Source organism: Rutilus rutilus (genome assembly GCF_951802725.1).
Source record: "Rutilus rutilus genome assembly, chromosome: 7".
In the NCBI taxonomy this organism is placed as follows: domain Eukaryota; kingdom Metazoa; phylum Chordata; class Actinopteri; order Cypriniformes; family Leuciscidae; genus Rutilus; species Rutilus rutilus.
The window spans coordinates 12,181,752-12,204,698 of NC_140221.1; the positions used below are offsets into that span (position 1 = coordinate 12,181,752).

At 36.9% G+C, this 22,947-nt stretch overlaps 2 protein-coding genes across 4 annotated transcripts in view; both read right to left on the reverse strand.

The window, feature by feature from the left end:
* Nucleotides 1-2,586: 2,586 nt before the first annotated feature.
* Nucleotides 2,587-5,842, reverse strand: sat2b (spermidine/spermine N1-acetyltransferase family member 2b). 2 transcript variants are annotated; one of them, XM_084414864.1, is made up of 6 exons: nt 5,595-5,842; nt 4,075-4,126; nt 3,879-3,962; nt 3,219-3,320; nt 3,096-3,136; nt 2,587-2,919 (listed from the first exon to the last, which is right to left on the reverse strand). In XM_084414864.1, exons 1-6 carry the CDS (start codon nt 5,655-5,657, stop codon nt 2,746-2,748), a joined length of 516 nt encoding a protein of 171 aa, XP_084270990.1. In that variant the 5' UTR covers nt 5,658-5,842; the 3' UTR covers nt 2,587-2,745. The 2 variants fall into 2 exon arrangements, with proteins under 2 accessions (XP_084270990.1, XP_084270989.1); XM_084414863.1 differs by having other exon boundaries at nt 2,604-2,919; nt 3,879-3,980; nt 4,072-4,126; nt 5,595-5,775.
* Nucleotides 5,843-13,357: 7,515 nt separating this feature from the next.
* The window catches only part of LOC311294155 (transmembrane protein 272-like), a 41,778-nt gene continuing 32,188 nt past the window's right edge, over nt 13,358-22,947 (reverse strand). For both annotated transcript variants that reach the window (XM_084414866.1, XM_084414865.1), the window contains exon 5: nt 13,358-14,052. In XM_084414866.1, the coding sequence (XP_084270992.1) occupies nt 13,847-14,052 (206 nt within the window). In that variant the 3' untranslated portion in view covers nt 13,358-13,846. The remainder of the gene's footprint in view (nt 14,053-22,947) is intronic.

A 22,947-nucleotide genomic window follows, 5' to 3' on the forward strand; every position in this document is an offset into this window, starting at 1 on the left:
TAAAGGATATAAGAGCTAGAACTAAGAACTCTTCATTGTTAACCAGTTTACAGTGCAGTAATTCAAACAGCAGACAAGACATTTTGATGGAGATGAGAGAAACACTATACATAATAAAAGTTGATGGGGCTTATGGTGGTATTTTTGTGGATACCAGCACAAAATGGGTTTAAAGGAAATTAAATGGTAGATAAAAATAGCAAAGGAATTTATTAAAAGTAATCACATTGATTTTACAGTTAGCATCAGCAAGGCAATAATCAAGAGCATTATTAAAAAGAGATTAGGAGAAGTAAAAATGGGAAGAAACAAGAAAGGGGCAATGGTTTCGCAGGATTCAAAGTAGGGACTGAGAGAAAAGTGCGAAGGAAAGTGGGAGAAATTAGGTATACAGGAAGGAATTGGAGGGATGAGATAATACTGGATTATTGAATTACCTGGATTACTGGATTACCTATTGGAACACAGTTCAAAATAGGTAAACTTAACACAGGGAAGAGACAGAGAAAGAAGACATTTGAGATGATAATACGCTTTGATTTAATAGATCCTCTGCGCAAAGAGTCAAAAGATATTAGACAGTTACAATTTATTGTTTCAATATCTTAGATAAACTAATTTATGTGGATATAGATTTTTTTTTTTAAACAATGTAATAGACATTCTGAACCACACCAGTTGGTGGCGGTAATGCACCAATACATTGTTTGCCAACCGCCAATAAACCCTAGAAGAAGAAGAAGAAGAAGAAGAAGAAGAAGAAACAGAAGCAGCCATTTAAATCAATGCAATGAGACCACAACCAAAAGTATGGTTCTACAAAACCATAGTTGTGTTCGGTGCAAAGAGTAATCTACTCAATTTAATATATAATGTTATTAAATAAAATAAAGAAGTTGCTTCGTTCAAGCCATGGTGTGCAGTATGATATTTAATTTAATACTAAAAAAAGAGTGTTTACTGAATGTTTGTTCAAACTAAAGAGGACCTTAAGCAACATTTTCCATCTTTTTATTTAGGTGACCAAGTATTAAATGTGATCAATAAAAATAAAATACTTGGGTCACATTTAGAAATGACCTAAATGATGATGATGATGATGTGCAGTTATATGGACAGGCAAATGTGTTGGCTCGTAAATTAATAAATGCACAGATGATTAAAATAGCACTTTTTCGAGCTTACAGTACTTAATTTGATGTGGCACATACATGTAGATTTAGTAAAACTAATGAAAAAAGCTTCAGGTGGCATTTAATGATGCATTAAGAATGATGCTCTTAAGGTGGACAAGTAAATGTTCATATTTAGTGATGTTCCTATACGTTGCATGCTGTGTTAATTATGTATAATTTCATGTGTCGATTAGGTGATTCAAGTGAAAGGTATTCCTCCTGGAAAAAGAGGGCAGACGACCATAATTCAAATGTGTATATCTTTGCAACCATTCAAGGTATGACTTTGACTAGGATATCATTTGAAAGCTTATGGTCTCTTTCCATTACTACCAAAATCTCAATTTTGAAATTTGGGTCACTGTGACTCATTTTGCTGGATCAGGTCACATATGCTTGCGCCGCAATGCACAGCAGCTGGTGCAATTATCGCATGCCCATGTGCATTGGCTCATTTAGTTTACACTCGAAGTGGAATGGTTTCTCAAGTGAGATCCCCAATTCATCAGATCACCTCTGACGTACGTCTCCGTTCCCTCCTCGGGGAACGAGGATTACCATACGTAACTGAGATGTTCATTTTTATTAGCTAACTGTTATACCTCTTGTCTATTAATAATGGTTTCACAGCCAAATTTAAAGACCTTCAACTTACCAGCAAGTGTTGACAGAAATGCGTGCTACATCCGTGCAGTGTTGCGTTTCACTCTGCCTCTGTTTGTTTCCATTGACAATGGGCTCAAATAAGCATCAGTAAAGTTGATTCAACTTAAAATTCAATAGAATGAGAAAAATCACGCAAATCGTGCACCTAACTCAAAAAATAGAGAGACTACTATATAAAAAAAAAATGTTTATGTTTAGTGTACTTAATTGATTTGGATTAAAACAATTTCAAGAATAAGAAGGTTCGGTTCACTTTCAAATGTCTGGGAAGAAGTGCAATTTGAAATTGGGGACATATGCTTAAAATTTGCGAACTACTAACCCTTTATGGTATGGCAACAATTAATTTCTACTCATTTCCTTGTTATTCAGAAAAAAAATACATATTTCACTAGGGGAATTAAAAGGGCAGGCCTTAAGGTAGCCAATGATGTGCTGGTTTTAAGTCAAATAGTAGCATCAACAGCTCTTCCATGTAATGAGAGTGAGGATGAGTTGGGAATGATAGAAATTGAATGATAGGGATCTACTTATTTTTGGTTTGCATGAGTTCCAAGTATATAAATCTATCAATTAAAGTAAAAAGAAAAAGAAAAAGAAATGTCCACTTAAATAGAAAAGAAAATCATAATTTTATAGAAAAATAATTTTTATATGTATGACTGAAGCTATTTCATGTAATAAAAACTTATTTGAAAAAATATGTCATGGTTAGAACATAATGAATACCATAGAGGGCTAATTACAACAAAAACATATTTTCATACATTTTTATTTCGTTTTTCTTCTTTTTTCAAATCTTTTATTTTAACACTGAATATATTGCATTAAAAGACACAAACCAAAAAAACAACTAAGTATTCCTAGTGACATTAACTAAACTTGTCAGTTGTCTTAATGTTTTTTAAGGTGCTTCCTGTGCTAGATTATCCAGAGCTATTCCATGAAAGCGGAGAAAATGCCAGCCCTCCTTAGCTGTGAGGTCCTCTGCACCTTTAGCTAAATAAAAGTCTAAAGAGGGCTTGTTCCAATCCAGTACAGAGAACTGTAAACGTACACAATGCTGCTCTTTGGCCACCTATACAGTAAAAAACAAAACTGCATTTACTCTTTTACATTAAAAACACACTGCTCAATCACTGAGACAACAAAGTTTGTTTAACCACAAAATATGTACGATAAAATTTAATATCATGATGCAAAAAGTTATCCAGATAATATATAATTAAATATTAAAATATTTTAAAAACTCACTTTGGCAACAGTTGCCATTAAAGCCTTTCCAATGCCTTTACCTGTATCATAACCAGAGATGAGTGTCAACACACAGTTCTGCATTTTGGATCAAACTCTGGGTTACTGAGAATATATACACACCTCTGTACTCTGGCATCACATACAGATCCTCCATATACACAGTCCTTCCTTTCCAGGTGCTGTACGTATAGAAGAAGAGAGCATAGCCAACCTTAGTCTGTCCTGTGGAAAGCCGGCTACAGTAAGAATACTTGTGAAGGCTATATAAATAAAATAAAACGTCCTAAAATGTCATTGTACTCCACTCACTCTGTGGGGGGGACGGGGGGTTGCGACTTTTGAGCTTTGTCATAGTAACAAAGATTAATTATTACAGTGTAATGCATCCTGATTAAAAAAAAAATATTATTTATGCTTTTACTATTCCTTTGTCTATGCTCTCATTATTCTTTAATCCCTAGCTTGTACTATTTTGAACGATGACTGAAACTTTGTATTACTGGCACTTCTCGTGTTTATTACCTTCTTATGATTAATTGCTTGTTGTACTTGTCCTCAACTGTAAGTCGCTGCTTAAAAGTAAATGTGATGAGAGATCTTTCTGTCTAAATTTAATACAACTGAAATATCTATTGATAAAATAACATAAACATATAAACTACATTTAATGTAATAGGTTATATCAGGTAAATCAAATATTTTAAGTAATTGGTTTCCATATATTCCTACCGTTTTCCCTGAACATTATGTAATTTTTGGTCTTTTAGGAGTCATTATTACCATCTTTAGACATGTGCTCCTCAGGTACCTCAGCTACAAGACACTGGTAAAAAGGATTGGGGCCAAATCCATCCCTCTCCAACTCTAACAGAAAACAAAGAAAACCAGTAGAACCAGACTTTAATTAGTAAGTAACATGTGGCTTCATTTTGGTTGTAATAACAATAAAATAATGGGTCAGCTTTTTGAAAATAACCTTTATGGGATATCTTCACTTGGTCAGGCATCTTTTCATAAACAGCCAATTCCTACAATAAAACATATACAGATAATCGCAACTCATTCTGCATTTAACAATCATTGGGTGCGTACCCTCATTCAGTATTCAGGGCACTTATCATGTATGTCGGCCATGTCGGTCTGTTGGCTGTCTCAATCGCAAAATCCTACCAGTGCACTGAAACATTCGCTACCTAAAAAGTCCCACGATGCACCGTGAAAACCAGAGAGCATCGACTTAACTGAAGTTCTGGAGTGCAAATCATAGCACGTGAGCATAATCACTACACAATCACTGCAACACATTATTTAATTATATTTTAGCATAAACATACATCACTAATGAACATAATGAACATAATCTAGGTAACATTTATAATTTATTTACAGCTGAAATGTTGCACGTATATGTGGGTCAATGACAAATAAAGCTTAAAAAATATTTTTTTATATATTTTTAAAATTGATGTAAGGCTTATTTTTGAGTCAGGAAAAATGTGTTTCAACAAGCTTCAATAGTTAACATAATTGTATTTATAAGTGACATTTTAGCCTTAGTATAGACCCTTAGAGTGTCTACAGTGCCTAACACATTATTATTTTGTGGTTGTGTATTTCATTCATATTAATTTATAATGATTGCATTCAAGTGGCCTTATATTTAGAATCTTTAGCATCTGATTTTACTTTTAAAAGACTTTTAATCATACAAGTATACCAGTCAAGTCAAGTCAAGCCACCTTTATTTTTATTTATTTTTTTTACACTTTTTACAATACTGGTTGTTTACTGGTTGCAGCTTTACAGTAAGAACAGGAAATTAATGCAACAAAAATTGTTTTGGCTGTACAGGAAAGTCAAGAAAGTCATTGTCCAGTTTAAGTAAGTTGTGTTGATTCATTTCCTTTGTAAAAATCATTAGTAAATGCATTCAGTATATTGTATTGTATACACTATTCATATATTGTATATTGTATACGATTCATAATTTAGCCTAGTTTTCAGCCATTGTAAGATTTAAGATACCAAAATATAGTATGTATTATTTGACTGAAAATGAATTAAAACGAAATAGGTTTTATAGGTAGCCTATAAGTGATACATGCCATGAATTTATCAAAATATTTTAAAAGGAAATTATGCACTTGTCTTGGACACAAAATACATGCATGATGTTGTGCTAAATAACAAGCCAAGTAGGCTTTTTATCATAATGTACTTCAAATAAATTTTTAAATAAATCCAGGAAGATATTGCTGTTGTTCATATACCAGTTGTAAAGTACAATGAGGACGTTGTCACCGGAAATAGAATCACCAGTAAGCCAGGGTCCTTACTACTGTCCTTACCTTTACTGTCTATGGTCCTTACCAGTGCCCGAATTCGTGTACACAATTCGTGATATAGGTCTACTGATTCACGACCCATGAAGCTAGGGAGCTGAAAAGACTGTCTTTTAAACACACACGTAACAAACTGTGCATGGTGTTTGCTCACCATAATCATGCGTTCTATATCTTTGCAGTCTTCAGGCTTGACTGGACGTATTGTAAACTTCATTTTGCACAAGGCAAACAGCGTTTTCTGATTTCCTGCACCACCTTTGACCAGTGACTAAAAAGCCGACTGAAGGCTACACGCGTTCGTCCACCAGAGAGCAGCTGTATGTCAATCAGTATGTAAAATGTGTTCAAGAGCGTCATAGATCACAAAAACTGCGCAGCCTCTATTGGCAACCCATGTTCGAATCACATGCTTTATTGTCATAATTTTTATACTTCATTTGATTGAATACAAGAAATAAATTAAAGAAGTTGGCTTAAGTTAGACAGAAAGAATAGGCCTACACTATAAATGATTATGTTCTGTCACCAAAATGCATTGGAATTGCAGCTTTGCCATAGCATAGTGTTCAGCTTCAGCTTCCGCCAGTTTCTAGATTTATTCTCCTACAAAAATAATACATTAATTGATTGCATTAAAACTGGGGACACCTGATAGATAGATAGATAGATAGATAGATAGATAGATAGGCATACATTTGTTTTAAAATGTGGGTGGGACGGGGGTGGGGCTAAATCATAAATCAGATGTATGTGCAATAACATTACGATGTCGAACAATCGATTTAAATAGTACATTGGGTTCAATTTGCTAAGTGATTTGAATGTTCAAAAAGAACACACAGCACTGAGCAATAAGAGGGGAATAATATAGGGGGATATCTACCCAAATCCAAGTTTCTTTTTGACACAATAATGATTAGGCTACATTTAAGTCTGCTTCCCACTATCATATGGTTTTGGAAAAAGTTGTATAACTCACAAGTTGTAGCTACTAATAGCTTTTTTATTTATTCCAAAGACAAATGCTATTGTTTGGACAGAGATTGTATTCATTTTCAATCCCTCCCAACCCAGAACAAACTGCCTTAGATGATTAAACAGTAATTAATTAAACAGTAATGTTAATTAAACAGTAATAGTACAAAATAAATAATGGTAATAATGAGACTAAAATAAAATAAAATAAATAGGCAACAATAGTTAAATAATGACAATGTAAAAAAAAAAAAAAAAAAAAGTTGGATACCACAGTCAAAAGAGTAACAATGATACAGCAATAGCTTTTTAATAACATTTTGCATTCCATGGAAGAAAGAAAATCTTTCTTTGAAATCCTTCAAAAAGAGTTTGAAGGAACATTAATGACATCCGTAAAAGGCCTATTTATAAATGAACTATTGGCTACGTTGGTAGGCTATTTCCTGGCTGTCATAGACCTTTTTAATCTAACTGAGTATAGGCAATTCAGAAAATGTGATTCAACTGACTTCAGCTGAATAATGACACTAATGTCTTTTTTTAATTTATTTATAGCAGGATTGAATTCTGTTTGCACCATGATCATTATGTTCCTGTTTATCACTGTAAAGGTGCTTTGAAACAATCTGTATAAAACCCTATATGTAAATAAAGGCAACTTGACAATTCTCAGAATACGATTTTTTTTTTCATGATCAACGGTAGTGTAGAATTGAAAATAATCCAAATATTTTAAACAAACAAAGACATTTGCTTTACTGTTTTTCTACCCCCTCTTTCTACCACAAGGACCATTTGGAGTTCCAAAAGACACATATGATCAAGGCCTGTAGGCCAATATGTGTGTACTTTGGGGGTCTATGAATTGTCAAGCCTTTAGTACTGTGGGGGAAGTGTAATTATCTGATTGGTCGGTTTAAATGTCTCACATCTGGGTTTTAGTCACATAATCAGGAAAGGATAAAAGAAGATTGAAAATGTTGCTCTGTTTTTTATGCTCTGGCTCTCTTCTTCTCTGGGTCCCTTTCTTGGGCTCTCTCTCTTTACCTCCTCTTTCCTCTCTCTCTCTCTCTCTCTCTCTCTCTCTCTCTCAGGTAACATTTACATGCTGGGTAAGATTAATGGTATAAGTTATCATCATACATCTATTTTGTAACTATAAGTGTAACCATAGCCATATTTAGTCATTAAACCGTTTCAATTACAAATAATGTGCTAACTAGTTTTGTTAGCTTTGTTAACTCTATATAGCAACGCTCTCCCACATATTAAGCTATTGTTACTGCGCTTATTTCCGTTGATGGTATAAATGGCAGTGGGTGGAATAGACAAGAAATGTAGTTTTCTACAATCTTGCTGACAACTTTTCTTTAGTCATTCGGCAGTCTTGCAGACTGAACCGCTGCAGGAATTCCACCCTTACAGATGGTGCCGAATCCCGGGATCCCTTTTTTTTTAAATTACTGTGGTCGGTCATCAGAATGAGGACATTTTTTCACAGCTGATTTTGTGAATGGATTAAAGCTGACCTTCTGACCATGGAATGGGTAAGTCTGTTTTCATTGTTTAATGGTATGATAGGAAAAGTATCCATTTGCAATGAATGAAACAGAATTTAGAAGGTTTTGAATAGGTTTAATAGTCCCATTACTGTATGATTTGTGAATATTGTGAATATTTTGATCTCCTCAGAGATGGAGGGGAAAAATTCTGATAATGGTGACGTATTGTTTGCTTTATGGAGTAAAAAAGTTGAGCCTACCTTGTGTAAACTCAAGAAAGAGTACATTGGAATTAAATGTCCAGATGAGGAAATGCTCCAATGGTGGGACATAATTGGAAAACATCAAAAGAAATCAAAACATGGTGAAATAATTGAGGCTTTAAACTTCATAAGTTTTACACGGCTACGTGAGTTAACAACGTGTCTATCCTCAAGTATAGATGCTAAATGTAAAGAAATGCAATCTAAAAATGCAGAGGCACAAAAGTCTGAGGCAAAGATTCAAGATCTTCAAACACAGCTAGAAAAATTACTAGCTGAGCAGTTAGCCCTGACTGAAAAGTGTAAAAATCACAAAGAGACCATTGCAGATCTCAAGGCTAAGCTAAATGCTAAAAAGTTATCCATCGCACTTAACAGCGATGGTACTAAAAAGCATGCTCACTTCTTAGAGGAGGTGACTTGCTCTAATGAATCTGAAACGTTTAGTTCAGAAAATGCATGTTCAACTGTCCAAGAAAGTGTGCCTATTTCAGTGTTTAAGGTGATGCAACACCGTAAAAGGGCCGAGTCATGTACCAGAACGCATGGTGTACAAGCATTAGAAAGTCGTAAAAACCCTCAAATTCCAGTAGAACATAGCAAACATCCCTATGGTAAAGAAAGCAGGTTTTGTTAGGCCATACAGAATAGGCCATACAGAAGAAAAATGCTGGTCACTGGGAAGGGGCAGACCTCCACCTTATATTCAGAAAAATACAAAACCACTTTCTAAGGGCAAAAATCTGCGATCTGCACGTACAGGTAAAACTCTTATTGAGTTAACTGCTTTGTTCATTAAGGCTTTCACTTGCTAGTGGGTTAGTAGCCTAATAGCAACAAGTTTAATATCCAAATTGCAATGATCCTGTTTGTATTTTCAAATTTGTAATTGTACAAAAAACATTGTGCTCATAGAACACACTTTATAGTTGTTTGTGCTACTACAATGTGCACATAGGCTAATTAAGTTTATTCTTTAAGAAACATGATTGCTTTACTGTAAGTGTTGTATGAAACACTTAGGTTAAAAGGTTGTAGATGATATGAATTCTAGGCCAAGTATCTTGTGTTAACTGGAATAATTGTTTTACTGGAATTGCACAGCAATTTCAAGTTGCATGTTGAATTTGTTTGTCTTCTTAGGGTAAAACTCTTCTATTTTACATATAGCTGCAGTAAAACCATTTACAGGAGCATAGAATTGCCATGTGGCTACAATGTTAATCACAATTTGCATTAACCATGAAAATGCTTTCCTCACAACAGGATTCAGTAACTCTGCACTTTGCACTTTATCATGCTCCTTAAAGGGTTACTTCAGGATTTAGCATTAAGCTTTGTATTAGTAGAAAACCTGTAGTATTTTAGAATTACCATGCTTTCCACCCTCATATCCCCCTGAGACAAGAGATTTATGTATTTTTTGTCTGGAAAAAATCCTCCGATGACGCAAAAATCGTCATTTTGCGTCATCGGAGGATTTTTTGGCCAGAGGCTAAAGACTACAGCCAGTAGATGGCGTTGTTCCGCATGTTTTCAGCCCGCCCATACAGGGTGGGATCTCACTCACAGAATGTACACAGTGTCAGCCGTCTTTCTTTGGAAGCTAAGCTAGCAGGCTCTTGTTCTGTGGAGAAAGCTGAATAGTAGGAGAAAGCTGAGTAAGTAACCATCCTCCTTTTCCCGGACTTGTCCGGCGGGCGAGATCGTTCAAAATGTACGGGATTCAGCTTTTGCTTTCTGCGGTCGCTATTCCTTGTTTACATGCACACCTTTTGTTTCAATCTAACTGAATTCATTCCGATTGGTGAATTTGAATGTAGTGTTTACATGAGTAAACACTACATTCAAATGATAAACAAGTAATCGGTTGATGTGCGTTTTACCATTGCTAAGAAAAATTCCCGCTCCTCCGTGAGAGATGGGAGACCCGGCGCGTCTCAGTAATCATGCCACCGGCCTCGCGCTGTTCTCCCGCGGCCGTCAGCCTCGTCCTGCTCGCCACAGTAAACATGATGAATGAATGGCGACTGTAGAACGCAAAAGCCGAATCCCGGACATTTTGGGCTATCTCTAAATCCCTCGCAAACTCATCACGTAGGCTAGCTTTGTTGTTTTAAACTGCGCACTCTTACCGGTAGGCGTGGCCTCCTAAGACAGCGAAGCAAGTGCATTCTGGGAGTTGTTGTCTTTCATCCACATAAGCCAAAAATACATTTTCTGGCTTTTCTCAGTCTAGAAAGCTCCAAATTCAAAAATTTCTTCACATTTCTTCTACTTAAATGACCTATTTTAAATACACATTCATCTTCCCAGAGGTGAAGTATCCCTTTAACTGAAACATTGGTGTTGAGAGATTTTGAGCCAGATCACACCTCATACTCACATTTGTCAGGCTGGCCTGTTACAACAACAGGACCAAATTTGCATTACAATTGTAAAACCTCCTCACCTTTGGTTGGGGGCATGATGAATTTACACACAGCCACAGCTAAATGCAGCCACATAATTTGATCTTCACACAAAGTCAAATCTGCATCTATCTGATTCTGCCTCACAAAATTACTGCATACAATGTTATTTAAGTCTGTACATCTAGACTGAATTATAACTGTGAATTGCATCCAGTAATTGTTTGTTTTGTTTTTCTTTGGATTTACTTTGTCACTTAAAGCTGCAGTCCGTAGCCTTTCCTCTTTGTCGCCATCTCTGTTTGAAATCTGCAATTGCAGTCATTCGCAGAATTATTAACTTTACGTGAGTTGTGCCTCGACACAGCACAGCGCGGATGAACACAGTGTTTTGAGGAGAATGTGTGTCTCTCCATCACCTCGCTGGTGTGGATACTGTCATTCAGAATCACAGATTATACTTTTTGGAAGTATGACCAACATAATAATTTTCACCGGAAAATGTCATCTGAACAAGTAAGTAACATCCACTTTTGTTCGGACCAACTAAGGTGAAAAAAGCATTGCAGTAAATCGCGCTGATTAAATCTAACGATCGATTATCATATCACGTAAAACCGCGCAAATTATACTTTGTTCTCAAATTGTAGTGTTAACAACATCAGCATTGCGTGACTACATTTAATGCCCTTCCGATATTTATCCTTGTTTTCGCATGGGCCGGTTGCAGTCTCTTTTTTTCTGTAGCCACTCCAAAATCCGAACGAAGTCTTTTGCATTTTACAACGGGTGAATCTTGTCACTAGTGATTGTCGTTTGAACCTTTCTGGATCCGCCATCAAATTGATAAGTTTAATCATATCAAGTGCTGTGAAAAAAGGCTATACATCTCCACCTCCAACATTCTCACATGCATAGCCTACTAGCCGAGACACCTTCTTTATGTGTAGAGATGTGACGTAATGACGCAAAGACATGCTTGAATTTCCCACAGAAATCCACCAGTACCACTGGAATTAAAAACATTATTACAAGCTTACCGTTTTGAATTGAGCTAAGGCAAGCAGATAGTTTTGAACACTGACTGGTTATGTACTTGCTCCAAAATTTATTTTGGATCATTTTGAACCCAAAAAAGTTACGGACTGGAGCTTTAAGTAATCATTTGTCTCACCAAGTTAGATTTAAAAAAAAAATGTATGACAGTATTTCTCATTTTTACCCAAGTACAAATATTTGTATTCTCATTAATGCATTCGAAACATTTCTGAAACTTGTTTGATTTCTGCTTATTTGTATTTTGTCATTTTACTTGCAACAATGTTTTTGGACATTAATTCAATTGAATTCTCTGTGTTTGGTTACACTGAATATTTTGCTGATATTCTTCATGAAATGGGATTTTAAACCAGCATTTGTTGTTTTGTTGTAACACAATTTATTTAAATGTTTCCAAAAACAGTGTAAGCGCTTGTAAGATCTTCTTTTATTCTCCCTTGAACATATTTCATTACATCAATTTAAGGGCTTTTTGCCAGAGACAAATTTTAATCTGACCTTATCAATCCTCTGACCAATGACAAATACCACATGTATGCTTTTGCTGTTTGTTGTGCTGTATGCTCTTTTAAAATCACAGCATCCCTGCTACCAAAGTTCATATCCTTTGTCCTGCCTCAGAAAGAGGAACCAGCGTTTGCTCCCAGTGCCTGTTCTTGTGGAAGTGTGAAGTGTTCGATGGATGATTTGCATATCTATGAACGGTGCAACACCATACCTTCTCATGCAGGGCTGAAAGGAGAACAAAGACTGACCAACTGCTATTGCAACAAGCCTGGACGAAAAGTAAGATGCAACTACACACAACAGAAAGCATGTCTTTATGGACTGTGCCACCTTTGGAGTCCATGTGTGTGGCCAATGGTGCCAATTCAATTGAATTCATTTGTAGAATTGAAAAAATTGAAGATATTTGAAATAAACAAAGACATTTGCTTTACAGTGTTTCTACCCCCTCTTTCTACCAAAAGGACCATTTGGAGTTCCCAAAGACACAGATAGAGATCAAGGCCTGTAGGCCAATATGTGTGTACTTTAGGGGTCTATGAATTGTCACACCTTTAGTATGGTGGGGGAAGTGTAATTATCTGATTGGTTAGTTTGAATGTCTCACATCTGTTTTTAGTCACATGGTCAGGAAAGGATAAAAGATGATTGAAACTGTTGCTTTGTCTTTTTATGCTCTGGCTCTCTTCTTCTCTGGATCCCTTTCTTGGGGCTCTCTCTTTACCTCCTCTTTCCTCTCTCTCTCTCTCTCTCTCTCTCTCTACACTCTCAGAAAATAAAGTACATAATTGTACCTTTAGGGGTACAATGGCTTGTCACTGGGGCTGTACCCTCATATTTGTACCCTTGTGACACAACTTTTATTTCCTTTATTTCAAGGCTACTTATTTCAAGGCTACTCAAATATAGTGATAAGTTTACATTCATTCTCAAGGTCTAACAAATATGTGAAATGATAGATCTTGATACCTTATGATATGGAAAATAAAATATTGTGATAATATTTTTAAGCCATATCGCCCAGCCCTAAGGTCTATAGGAACCACAATTCATTTTATGAGTAGGTATGTACATTCGCTTATTGTTAGGGTCCAGATCACCATGTTGAGGTTTATTCTGCAATTAACCAGCTGACTGTGAATTATCCTGTTTTTACACACTAGTATTTACCACAGAAAGGACATGAAATATCGATTTGAATTGATTTTTTTTTATTATTATTATTATGTGAGAAAAAACATGAAAGCAACACAGTTATGAAGGAAACAGGGTGCCAGGGCCAATGTCAATTATACAGTTTAGTGTCAGTGTACAAAAATATTTGTGCAAAATGCCACAGTAGACTAATCAAAATCAAGTATTCCAAAGAACAGTGTAATAATTAACAATACATAAATGAAAAAGTGATAATAGGTAATATATTTTATATAAATTTATTAATCTTTTTTGTTTTTATTCAGTATTCCACAATATTCTCAAATGCAAAATCTGACACATGCCATTATAAAAGACAGTAAACCAGTCCAGTTAGTACACTTGCAATATTCCTTGTCAAAAAGCTTAACTGGCAGAGAAGTAAGTGGCACAACATAAAAATAAAATAAAAAAGATTTAGAAACTGCTAAAGTCCACAAGTGTGTTATTATAAGGAATATTGCTGTTCACTGTTGCTGGCCCTGTCCATCATACATCATCCACATTTCCACTCCTTCCACACATACACAGGCACAATAACATACAGCAACCTCCTAAGAAGACAATGCCCAGCAATATGTAGACCAAAGTGGTGGTCCAGAAAGCAAATAGGTACAGTGTCTTATTGCAATAATCGGTCCTACTGCTGCTAATGTCGTAATTAGGCTGGTAAATAGAGTAGATCCATACATTACCTGTAGGTGAGACAAGGGTAAAGAGGGTGATATGAAGCAATTCACTGGGTAAATAATAAAAAAAAACACTGGAACTGGATAGTACTTTTGACAAATCTGTTTAATAAATGTATATATATCAACATTTATAAAACGGTTAGTTCCAATCCTTGATTCTGATTGGTCAATAGCTGTGCTTTATTCACGATAAAACACGGCTATGACCGATTCACCCAACGGTTCTATTTATCACTGCGCCCTTAGCAACACCCTTAGCAAGCACAGGTATCAACATAAACATAGAAAAAAACGTGCTGTATCGACAAATATTTATTGCGTGCACAATAAACGGAGATGTTCAAATAAATTTAAATAAACAACAATAAAAAAAGTATCTCTTGTTAGGCAGCATTTTAGCAACTAAATTAATAACATTAATAAAATAGATTAAAGACCTAACTGTTATCTATCAAAATCGTTGTTATCTCTTGAAAACAGCACACGTCCAAATGATCTGACGGCGCGGGCGGGTATAGATATATACATAGATGTCGCCTTGGCTACTGCAGTTCATTGGAACAAAACCGTAGCCAAACGACATCTAGTGTATATATCACTGGCGGGTATAGATGTATACACTAGATGTCGCCTTCGCTACTGCAGTTCATTGGAACGAAACCGTAGCCAAGGCGACATCTATGTATATATCTATACCCGCCCGCGCCGTCAGATCATTTGGACGTGTGCTGTTTTCAAGAGATAACAACGATATAAATACTGTTCGTTTTCTCACACAAACCGCTCGTTTCGTGTCTTAGGCCATCAATGTGTACTTATGATGGGGAATTGTTTCATTTGGACGATGGGGAATTGTTTTAATTTGGACTCTGTGCTTGTGTTTTGAGCCAGTGACCATAGACCTGCATTATATGACTGACAGACAAGAACGGTTTGACCTAAAAATATCAAAATTGAAACTACTGCGGAAACAAAGACACCTACATCTTGGCTGCCCTTGAGGTAAGCTAAAACATATCAAAAATTTATTTCAAAGTGAACTATCCCTTTAAAGAGATAGTTCACCCAAAACCAAACAGTTGCTGGTCCCCATTGACTTCCATACATAGTAGGAAAAAATATATACTATGGAAGTCACAGGGGTACATCAACTGTTGTGGTTACTCACATTCTTTCAAATAACGTTTATTTTCAACAGAAGAAAGAAACTTATCCGGGTTTAAAACAACTTAAGAGAGTAAATTATGACTTTTTGGGGGGAGAATTATCCATTTAATGTTAATAAAACAACAAAACACAGAGGAAATCATTCACTGCTCTTGACTGAGAACTTTAAGTCTGTTGTGTTTTATTTTCATATTTGTTCATTTAATTACTTTCTCATACTGTTAAATACACCTATAGCTGAAAAAATAAAGCAGTTTATTGCATTTGTATATTAAGTTGTGTATGTGTAATATGTATCTCTGTTCTTAATTTTTAATAACAAAGATTATCTTCGCCACTTTGGCCTAAATGTCTGCCATTCTTTTTTATTTTATATTTTGTTACCTATAAGGCTTTGTTTTTAAAAAAGGGAAATTAGTTTGGCTGTAATGCTCAGTCACTTGCAAAATAGTAAAACCAACATGAAAAAAGAATCGTGATAAAATCGTGATTTTCCTGAAAAAAAAAAATCGTGATATGATATTATTGCCATATCGCCCACCCCAGATGTAAAAAAGTGCCTAGATGTGCTTAGATGCTAAAAATGTGTTATTATTGATCATTATATCACACTACAATTAAACATAATGAAACATTCATTTGAATTGAAATTGTTTTATTAGCTTAGCTAATATAATTTATTAGCTTTTTCTAGAGATTGCAGTCATACATGACATGGTGAAAAATGACTTGAAATAATACTGAAAATAGGTTAAGATGAATGTTAAAGGTGTGCCCCCTAAAAGCACAAGTGGCCCCTGCCTGGCCCCCCCAGTTACTGTGGTCTAGAACCGCCACTGCTCGTACCTCTCGTACCTTATTGCTTACATATATCATGATATAGGGGTGGGCGGTATGACCAAAATTCTGTTTCACGGTATGACTAATTTTATTTCACGGTAACGATATATTTCACGATATAGTTATTTATATCTGCAGTTATTCTCGCAAAATCGACAAAAAGGGCTTTGTATAATAAATAAACCCAAATACTTTAGAAATGAAAAGGTACTTAACTTTGTTTGAATTTTCTTTTTCTTTTATTTGGTAAATTATTTCTTTGGTAAACTATTTTAATAGCTAAATATAAACAAAACACTCATAAACTTTTAGATGAACTGCCCCCAACTGATTGATATTAAATGTATTTAAAAATTATTCAGCAACACTTTATCTAAAGTTTAATTGCACCTATGAGTTGTACTTGTAACTCATAGGTGCAATTAAACTTTAGATAAAGTGTTGCTGAATAATTTTTCAATCTCATGTTATTGCTTTACTTCATCAATCAGTTTATAATATCTGAATATTTTATATTGAACTAACGTTATTCTATTCATAATAAATGAGTTACTTCCTTTTAATTTGGTAGGATATTAGTAGATACTAGTTATGTTTAAATGTTTTCCCGGTACATTTTTGCCATGTCTGCTTTTAAAGGGATTGTTTTGTTCTTTTTGTGATATCTGGCAACCCGTCACCTAAAGCTTTAATCAAGAGAGGTTCAGAAGTGTCAAGTTCATCAAGTTCATAAGTGACTAGGAGAACAGCAGGATGAAAACCGAACAGCAGCTACTGTTAGTGTTGACTAAGTAGTGTAAATTTAATTATACACACCTTGTAACTGCGTCATTATTTTACATAGCTCGGTGAAACACCGACACACCGCGCGTCTTTTGCATCAGTAAAATGCGATCAGAATTTTTCAGTGACAAGTTGTAATCGCGCATTAAATCGAAGCTAGATTTTATCAGCTGTTTCAGTGGCCAATTGTTTGGAGTTAGAAATATATAACTCGCGCTGCATATTTAGTAATTTTGCCTCAGATACAGGATTATACATTCGCTTTAACAAGCAGGTTGTTCATTACCACGGCAACCGCTCGCGTGTCATACTGAATGCGAGTTTCGTGTTTAAAAAGTAACTATACATAAGAGACAGAAAGATGCAGATAACTATACATTATTTAAGATTATTTCTATTCGTTACGATATTGATATATGAACTGTTGTTGTCAAGTAAGCTTCATGCTTTCCTCGTTGCGATCGTGCACTCCTCTAAACTGTAGCCTACGGGTGCTGCACTGCTCTAGTTGACTGCTGCGCCTTTCTCCCCGAAAATATCACGTTAACAACAACCCTTTAGAAAACGTAATTCCTTTGTGGATCCTCTTGATCTGCTTTCTTCATGTTTCTTTGACAAATCTCAGTGTCTCAGTCTGACGCACGCTGCATGTGCGTTAACCACGCCCACTTATTTACATGTCGCGGTATACACAGAATGAAAAAATCTGTTACGGTTGACATTTTCTAACGCGGTAACGATATATACCGTCATACCGCCCAGCCCTAATATATATGATATATAATCTGTATATCAACAGATTATATATCAAATCTGTTTAATAAATGTTGATATATATAAAAGTTTATATACATACACATATACACACACACATATATATATACACATATACATATACATATATATATATATATATATATATATATATATATATATATATATACACACACACTCACCTAAAGGATTATTAGGAACACCTGTTCAATTTCTCATTAATGCAATTATCTAATCAACCAATCACATGGCAGTTGCTTCAATGCATTTAGGGGTGTGGTCCTGGTCAAGACAATCTCCTGAACTCCAAACTGAATGTCAGAATGGGAAAGAAAGGTGATTTAAGCAATTTTGAGCGTGGCATGGTTGTTGGTGCCAGACGGGCCGGTCTGAGTATTTCACAATCTGCTCAGTTACTGGGATTTTCACGCACAACCATTTCTAGGGTTTACAAAGAATGGTGTGAAAAGGGAAAAACATCCAGTATGCGGCAGTCCTGTGGGCGAAAAGGCCTTGTTGATGCTAGAGGTCAGAGGAGAATGGGCCGACTGATTCAAGCTGATAGAAGAGCAACTTTGACTGAAATAACCACTCGTTACAACCGAGGTATGCAGCAAAGCATTTGTGAAGCCACAACACGCACAACCTTGAGGCGGATGGGCTACAACAGCAGAAGACCCCACCGGGTACCACTCATCTCCACTAGAAATAGGAAAAAGAGGCTACAATTTGCACGAGCTCACCAAAATTGGACAGTTAAGATGGCCCCAAGATGGCGTAACTGTGCAGACGCGTTTTGTTTCTGTCCCTGTATATAGTCCTTGTTTTTTTTCTTTCTTCATTTATGATTTCGTAAGCTACGAGCTAAGCAATTGCTCGTCACCATTTTCTTTCTGCTATTATGTGTTTTTTAAAAAAAAAAAAAATTACTTTCTCCTATGTGCAACGCATACTTTCGTTACTAACGCCGACCGGCGTTAGTGAGCTAACAGTTAGCTAACCAGCTACAGCTAGCGGCTTCCACCTATTGTTTTGAGCCAGCCGGATAGCTCTCCCCCAGATTCACCTTCCCAGATCCCAGATCCGCCTGCTAATCCGCGCAGCACACCACCACCAGCCCGGCGGACTTAGGTCTTTCCACTGCTCTATCGGACTCTTCATAATACAACCGGACTTTTCGACCGCTCCACTGGAACTGGACATTTGCTGCCGTGTATCATCGGATCATCACAGCCAGCCAGCTATCTGGAACGGATCCGACAAACGGCTAATGAACTACGGCTAGCAGCTTTGTTCCGGACTCGGCTCATAGCTTTTCCCCCTGCTGTCGTGGGCTAATTATCAACACAGCGACTGTCTACTAGTCTACTGTACGTGTGTACCGGACTTTCATTGGACACAGCCGGAGCATTCACAGCTAGCTTAGCCGTGATAGCATATCATCGGCCGGAGGACAATAACAACATACATCACGGTACTGTTTTTGTCTGTTAAGCTAGGCCCCAATACTGATTACTGTCTTTGCTCAGTCCTAGCTATTACCTGTGACTTCCCTGCTTTGTTTACATCAAATTATGTCGTGTTTTCTGCTGTTTTTGTTTTCCTTCACCGCCCTACTTTCATGTAGTTTATTCAATCCCCTCTGCTTCAATTATGCTAATTCTTCTACTTTATTGACTACAGAGCCAGGCACCTCTGGCATATTTTATCTGTACAGGGATGCAATCTCTTTTTTTATTACTTTACACTTAGGTTTACCTAAGCTGAACACTTATTCTGTCATATCTCTAGCTTCTCACACTGCACTGCAGTTAGTGTATTATGATTTGATGTCTATTCCCTTGTATAATGCTACCCGCCGCTCTAAACGCCCAGTCCTTAAAGCCATGTGCCATACTCTTATTTTTCTTCTCCTCTGTTCATCTGGAGACGTAGAGCTCAACCCTGGCCTGGAAACCCCTAGTGCCTTCCCCGAGCCCCAGGCAATCTCTTTCACTGATTTCTGTGATCGTAAAAGCCTTGGGTTCATGCATATCAACATTAGAAGTCTACTCCCAAAGCTAGACTTACTTACAGCTCTTGCACATTCAGCCAACCCTGATATACTAGCTGTATCCGAATCCTGGCTTAGGAAGTCTGTTAACACCACTGAAATAACAATCCCTAACTATAATATTTTTCGGCAAGATCGAGTTACGAAAGGTGGTGGAGTAGCAATCTACTGCAGAGATAAGCTACAGAGCTCAGTTATCCTGTCCAGATCTGTACCCAAACAGTTTGAGCTTTTACTTGTAAAAATCCAGCTATCTCAAAATAAGGCTATTACTGTTGCTGCCTGCTACAGACCCCCCTCAGCCCCGTGCAGTGCCCTTGACTCCATATGTGAACTCATTGCCCCACACCTATCCTCTGAGTTTTTATTGCTTGGTGACTTAAACTGGGATATGCTCAACCCCCCAGTTACTTTACTTTCTAAGCTCGATGCACTTAACCTCACACAGATTATAAATGAACCTACCAGGTTCAATCTCAAATCAGCGACGAAGGGAACCCTCATAGACGTTGCCCTGACTAACTTGCCTTGTAAATATACCTCTGCTGTTTATAACCAGGATCTTAGCGATCACTGCCTTATTGCCTGTGTCCGTAATGGGACCGGGGTCAAACGACCACCCCTCATCTCCGTCAAACGCTGTCTAAAACACTTCAGCGAACAGGCTTTTTTAAATGACCTGAACGCTATTTCCTGGTTAAATATTAATCTCATCCCGTCAGTGGAGGATGCTTGGCTGTACTTCAAAAGTGAATTTCTCTTTGTCCTAAATATGCATGCCCCTTTTAAAAAGTTCCGAACGAAAGATAAATACAGTCCGTGGTTCACCACAGAACTGACCTCCCTCAATCAACATAAAAACACTCTGTGGTGTACCGCGTTAGCCTCAAACAAGCCTCGCGATATGCAACTTTTTAAAGAAGCCAGAAACCGATATACTCAGGTAGTTAGGGAAACAAAGGCCCACTTCTTTAAACAGAAGTTTGCAGCCTGCTACACCAACTCCAAAAAGTTTTGGGACACTGTTAAAACTCTGGAGAACAAAGTTATCTCCTCCCAACTTCCTACAGCCCTAAAATTAGATAATACTTTTACTACAGATAAGGTTAAGATATTAGAGAACTTTAATAAGCATTTCGCTGAAGCCGGCCATGCTTTTCATCTAAATACTCGCCCTCAAGCTAGATGCCCTACAGTCACAACACCCCCGTGCCCAGCCCCCTTCACACACTTTTCCACACACTTTTCCTTTACCCCTATCCAGACAGCCGATGTACTGAAAGAATTGCAGAAGCTGGACCCTTATAAATCTGCTGGGCTGGATAATTTGGACCTATTTTTTCTAAAATTATCTGCAAATATTATTGCTGCTCCTATCAGTAGTCTATTTAATCTCTCTCTCTTATCTTCTGAAATCCAGAGAGATTGGAAATCCGCTGCAGTCATTCCCCTGTTTAAAGGGGGAGACACCCTCGACCCTAACTGCTACAGACCAATATCCATCCTACCCTGTCTTTCCAAAGTTTTTGAGAAACTGGTCAACAAACAAATTGTCAGTCATCTGGAATCCCATTGCACTCTTTCTGCTATGCAGTCTGGTTTTCGTGCCGGTCATGGCTGCACCACAGCTACTCTAAAGGTTCTGAACGACATCATAGCCGCCATTGCTAAAAAGCAATACTGTGCAGCCGTCTACATCGACCTGTCCAAGGCTTTTGATTCGGTTAATCACCGTGTTCTCATCAGCCGACTCAATAGCCTGGGCTTCTCCCATGACTGCCTCGCCTGGTTCTCCAACTATCTATCCGACAGGGTCGCTGCTGGTGACTCTCAGATCCATCTTTATGCAGACGATACCATCCTGTACACGTCAGGCCCTTCGTTAGATACTGTGCTCAAAAATCTCCAGGAGAGTTTCAATACCATTCAACATTCTTTCCAAAACCTTCAGTTATTATTATACTCTGGTAAAACTAAGTGTATGCTTTTCAACCGTTCTCTGCCAACACCTGTTTGTCTACCTAACATCACTACGCTGGATGGGTCTGAGCTAGAATATGTTGATACATATAAATATCTAGGTGTTTTGTTAGACAGTTCTCTCTCCTTCCAGCCGCATATTAACAAACTAAGATCTAAAATTAAATCTAGAATTGGCTTCCTCTTCCGCAATAGGGCCTCCTTTACTTATGCTGCCAAACTTGCTTTGGTGAAAATGACTATTATTCCAATGTTCGACTTTGGCGATGTCATCTATAGAACTGCCTCAAACTTTCTGCTGAAGAAACTGGACGTGACCTACCATAGTGTCATACACTTTGTTACAAATGCTCCTTACAACACCCACCACTGCAAGCTCTATGCATTAGTCGGCTGGCCATCATTAACTACTCGGCGTTTAACTCATTGGTACCAACTTATTTACAAGTCTCTGCTTGGTAAAGTCCCGCTGTACTTAAGCTGTTTAGTTACTATTGCTCTACCTACTCGCAGTCTACGATCTAGTAGGTATATCGCCTTAGTCACCCCGAAAGTCTGCACAACATTTGGCCGCCAATCCTTCCAGTTTGCAGCTGCCAATGACTGGAATGAATTACAAAAAACCTTAAAACTTGAAACACTCATATCACCAGTTGCCTTTAAATTACTCCTTTCTGAACATCTGACCGATCTATGTACCTGCTAATTGTCTTCAATCTTCTCTCCCTTATGCTATGTCCGCATTGCACAGTGGACTATTTTCATCTGCACTACTGTCATACTTGTTGACGTTCTTGTATTATTATTATTGCTCAGATATTTCTTAAATTCTCCTTCTCATAATATCGCGGTCATATAATCCATGCACTTAAATTATCTATCGGTTATATACACTTTAATAAGATATACTTTATTTATTTATGTATTTATTTATTTATTTATTATTATTTTATTTTTTAATCTTAAAATACATTTGCTAGTGCCTTAATTATGTTGCTCAACAGAACCACATATACCTTATCCTGTTTTCTTGACCTTGTATTGCCTTATTGTGTTGCCTTATTGTGTTTCACTGTAATTTGTAATTTTGCACTCCTGTGTTCTGTGTATTTATTATGTAACTATGTTGTCTTGCACATTTTTCGCCTTATCTTGGCCAGGTCGCCGTTGTAAATGAGAATTTGTTCTCAATCGGCCTACCTGGTAAAATAAAGGTAAAATAAAAAATAAAAAGACTGGAAAAATGTTGCCTGGTCTGATGAGTCTCGATTTCTGTTGAGACATTCAGATGGTAGAGTCAG

Excerpts from the sequence above, each read along its gene's own strand:
- sat2b (XM_084414863.1), bottom strand. The coding sequence starts at position 5,657 with ATGAAGTTTACAATACGTCCAGTCAAGCCTGAAGACTGCAAAGATATA. Across the intron at positions 4,127-5,594 it reads ATATAGAACGCATGATTATG|GAATTGGCTGTTTATGAAAA; the intron begins GTGAGCAAACAC and ends GTTTTATTGTAG. Across the intron at positions 3,137-3,218 it reads TGTGATGCCAGAGTACAGAG|GTAAAGGCATTGGAAAGGCT; the intron begins GTGTGTATATAT and ends GTTATGATACAG.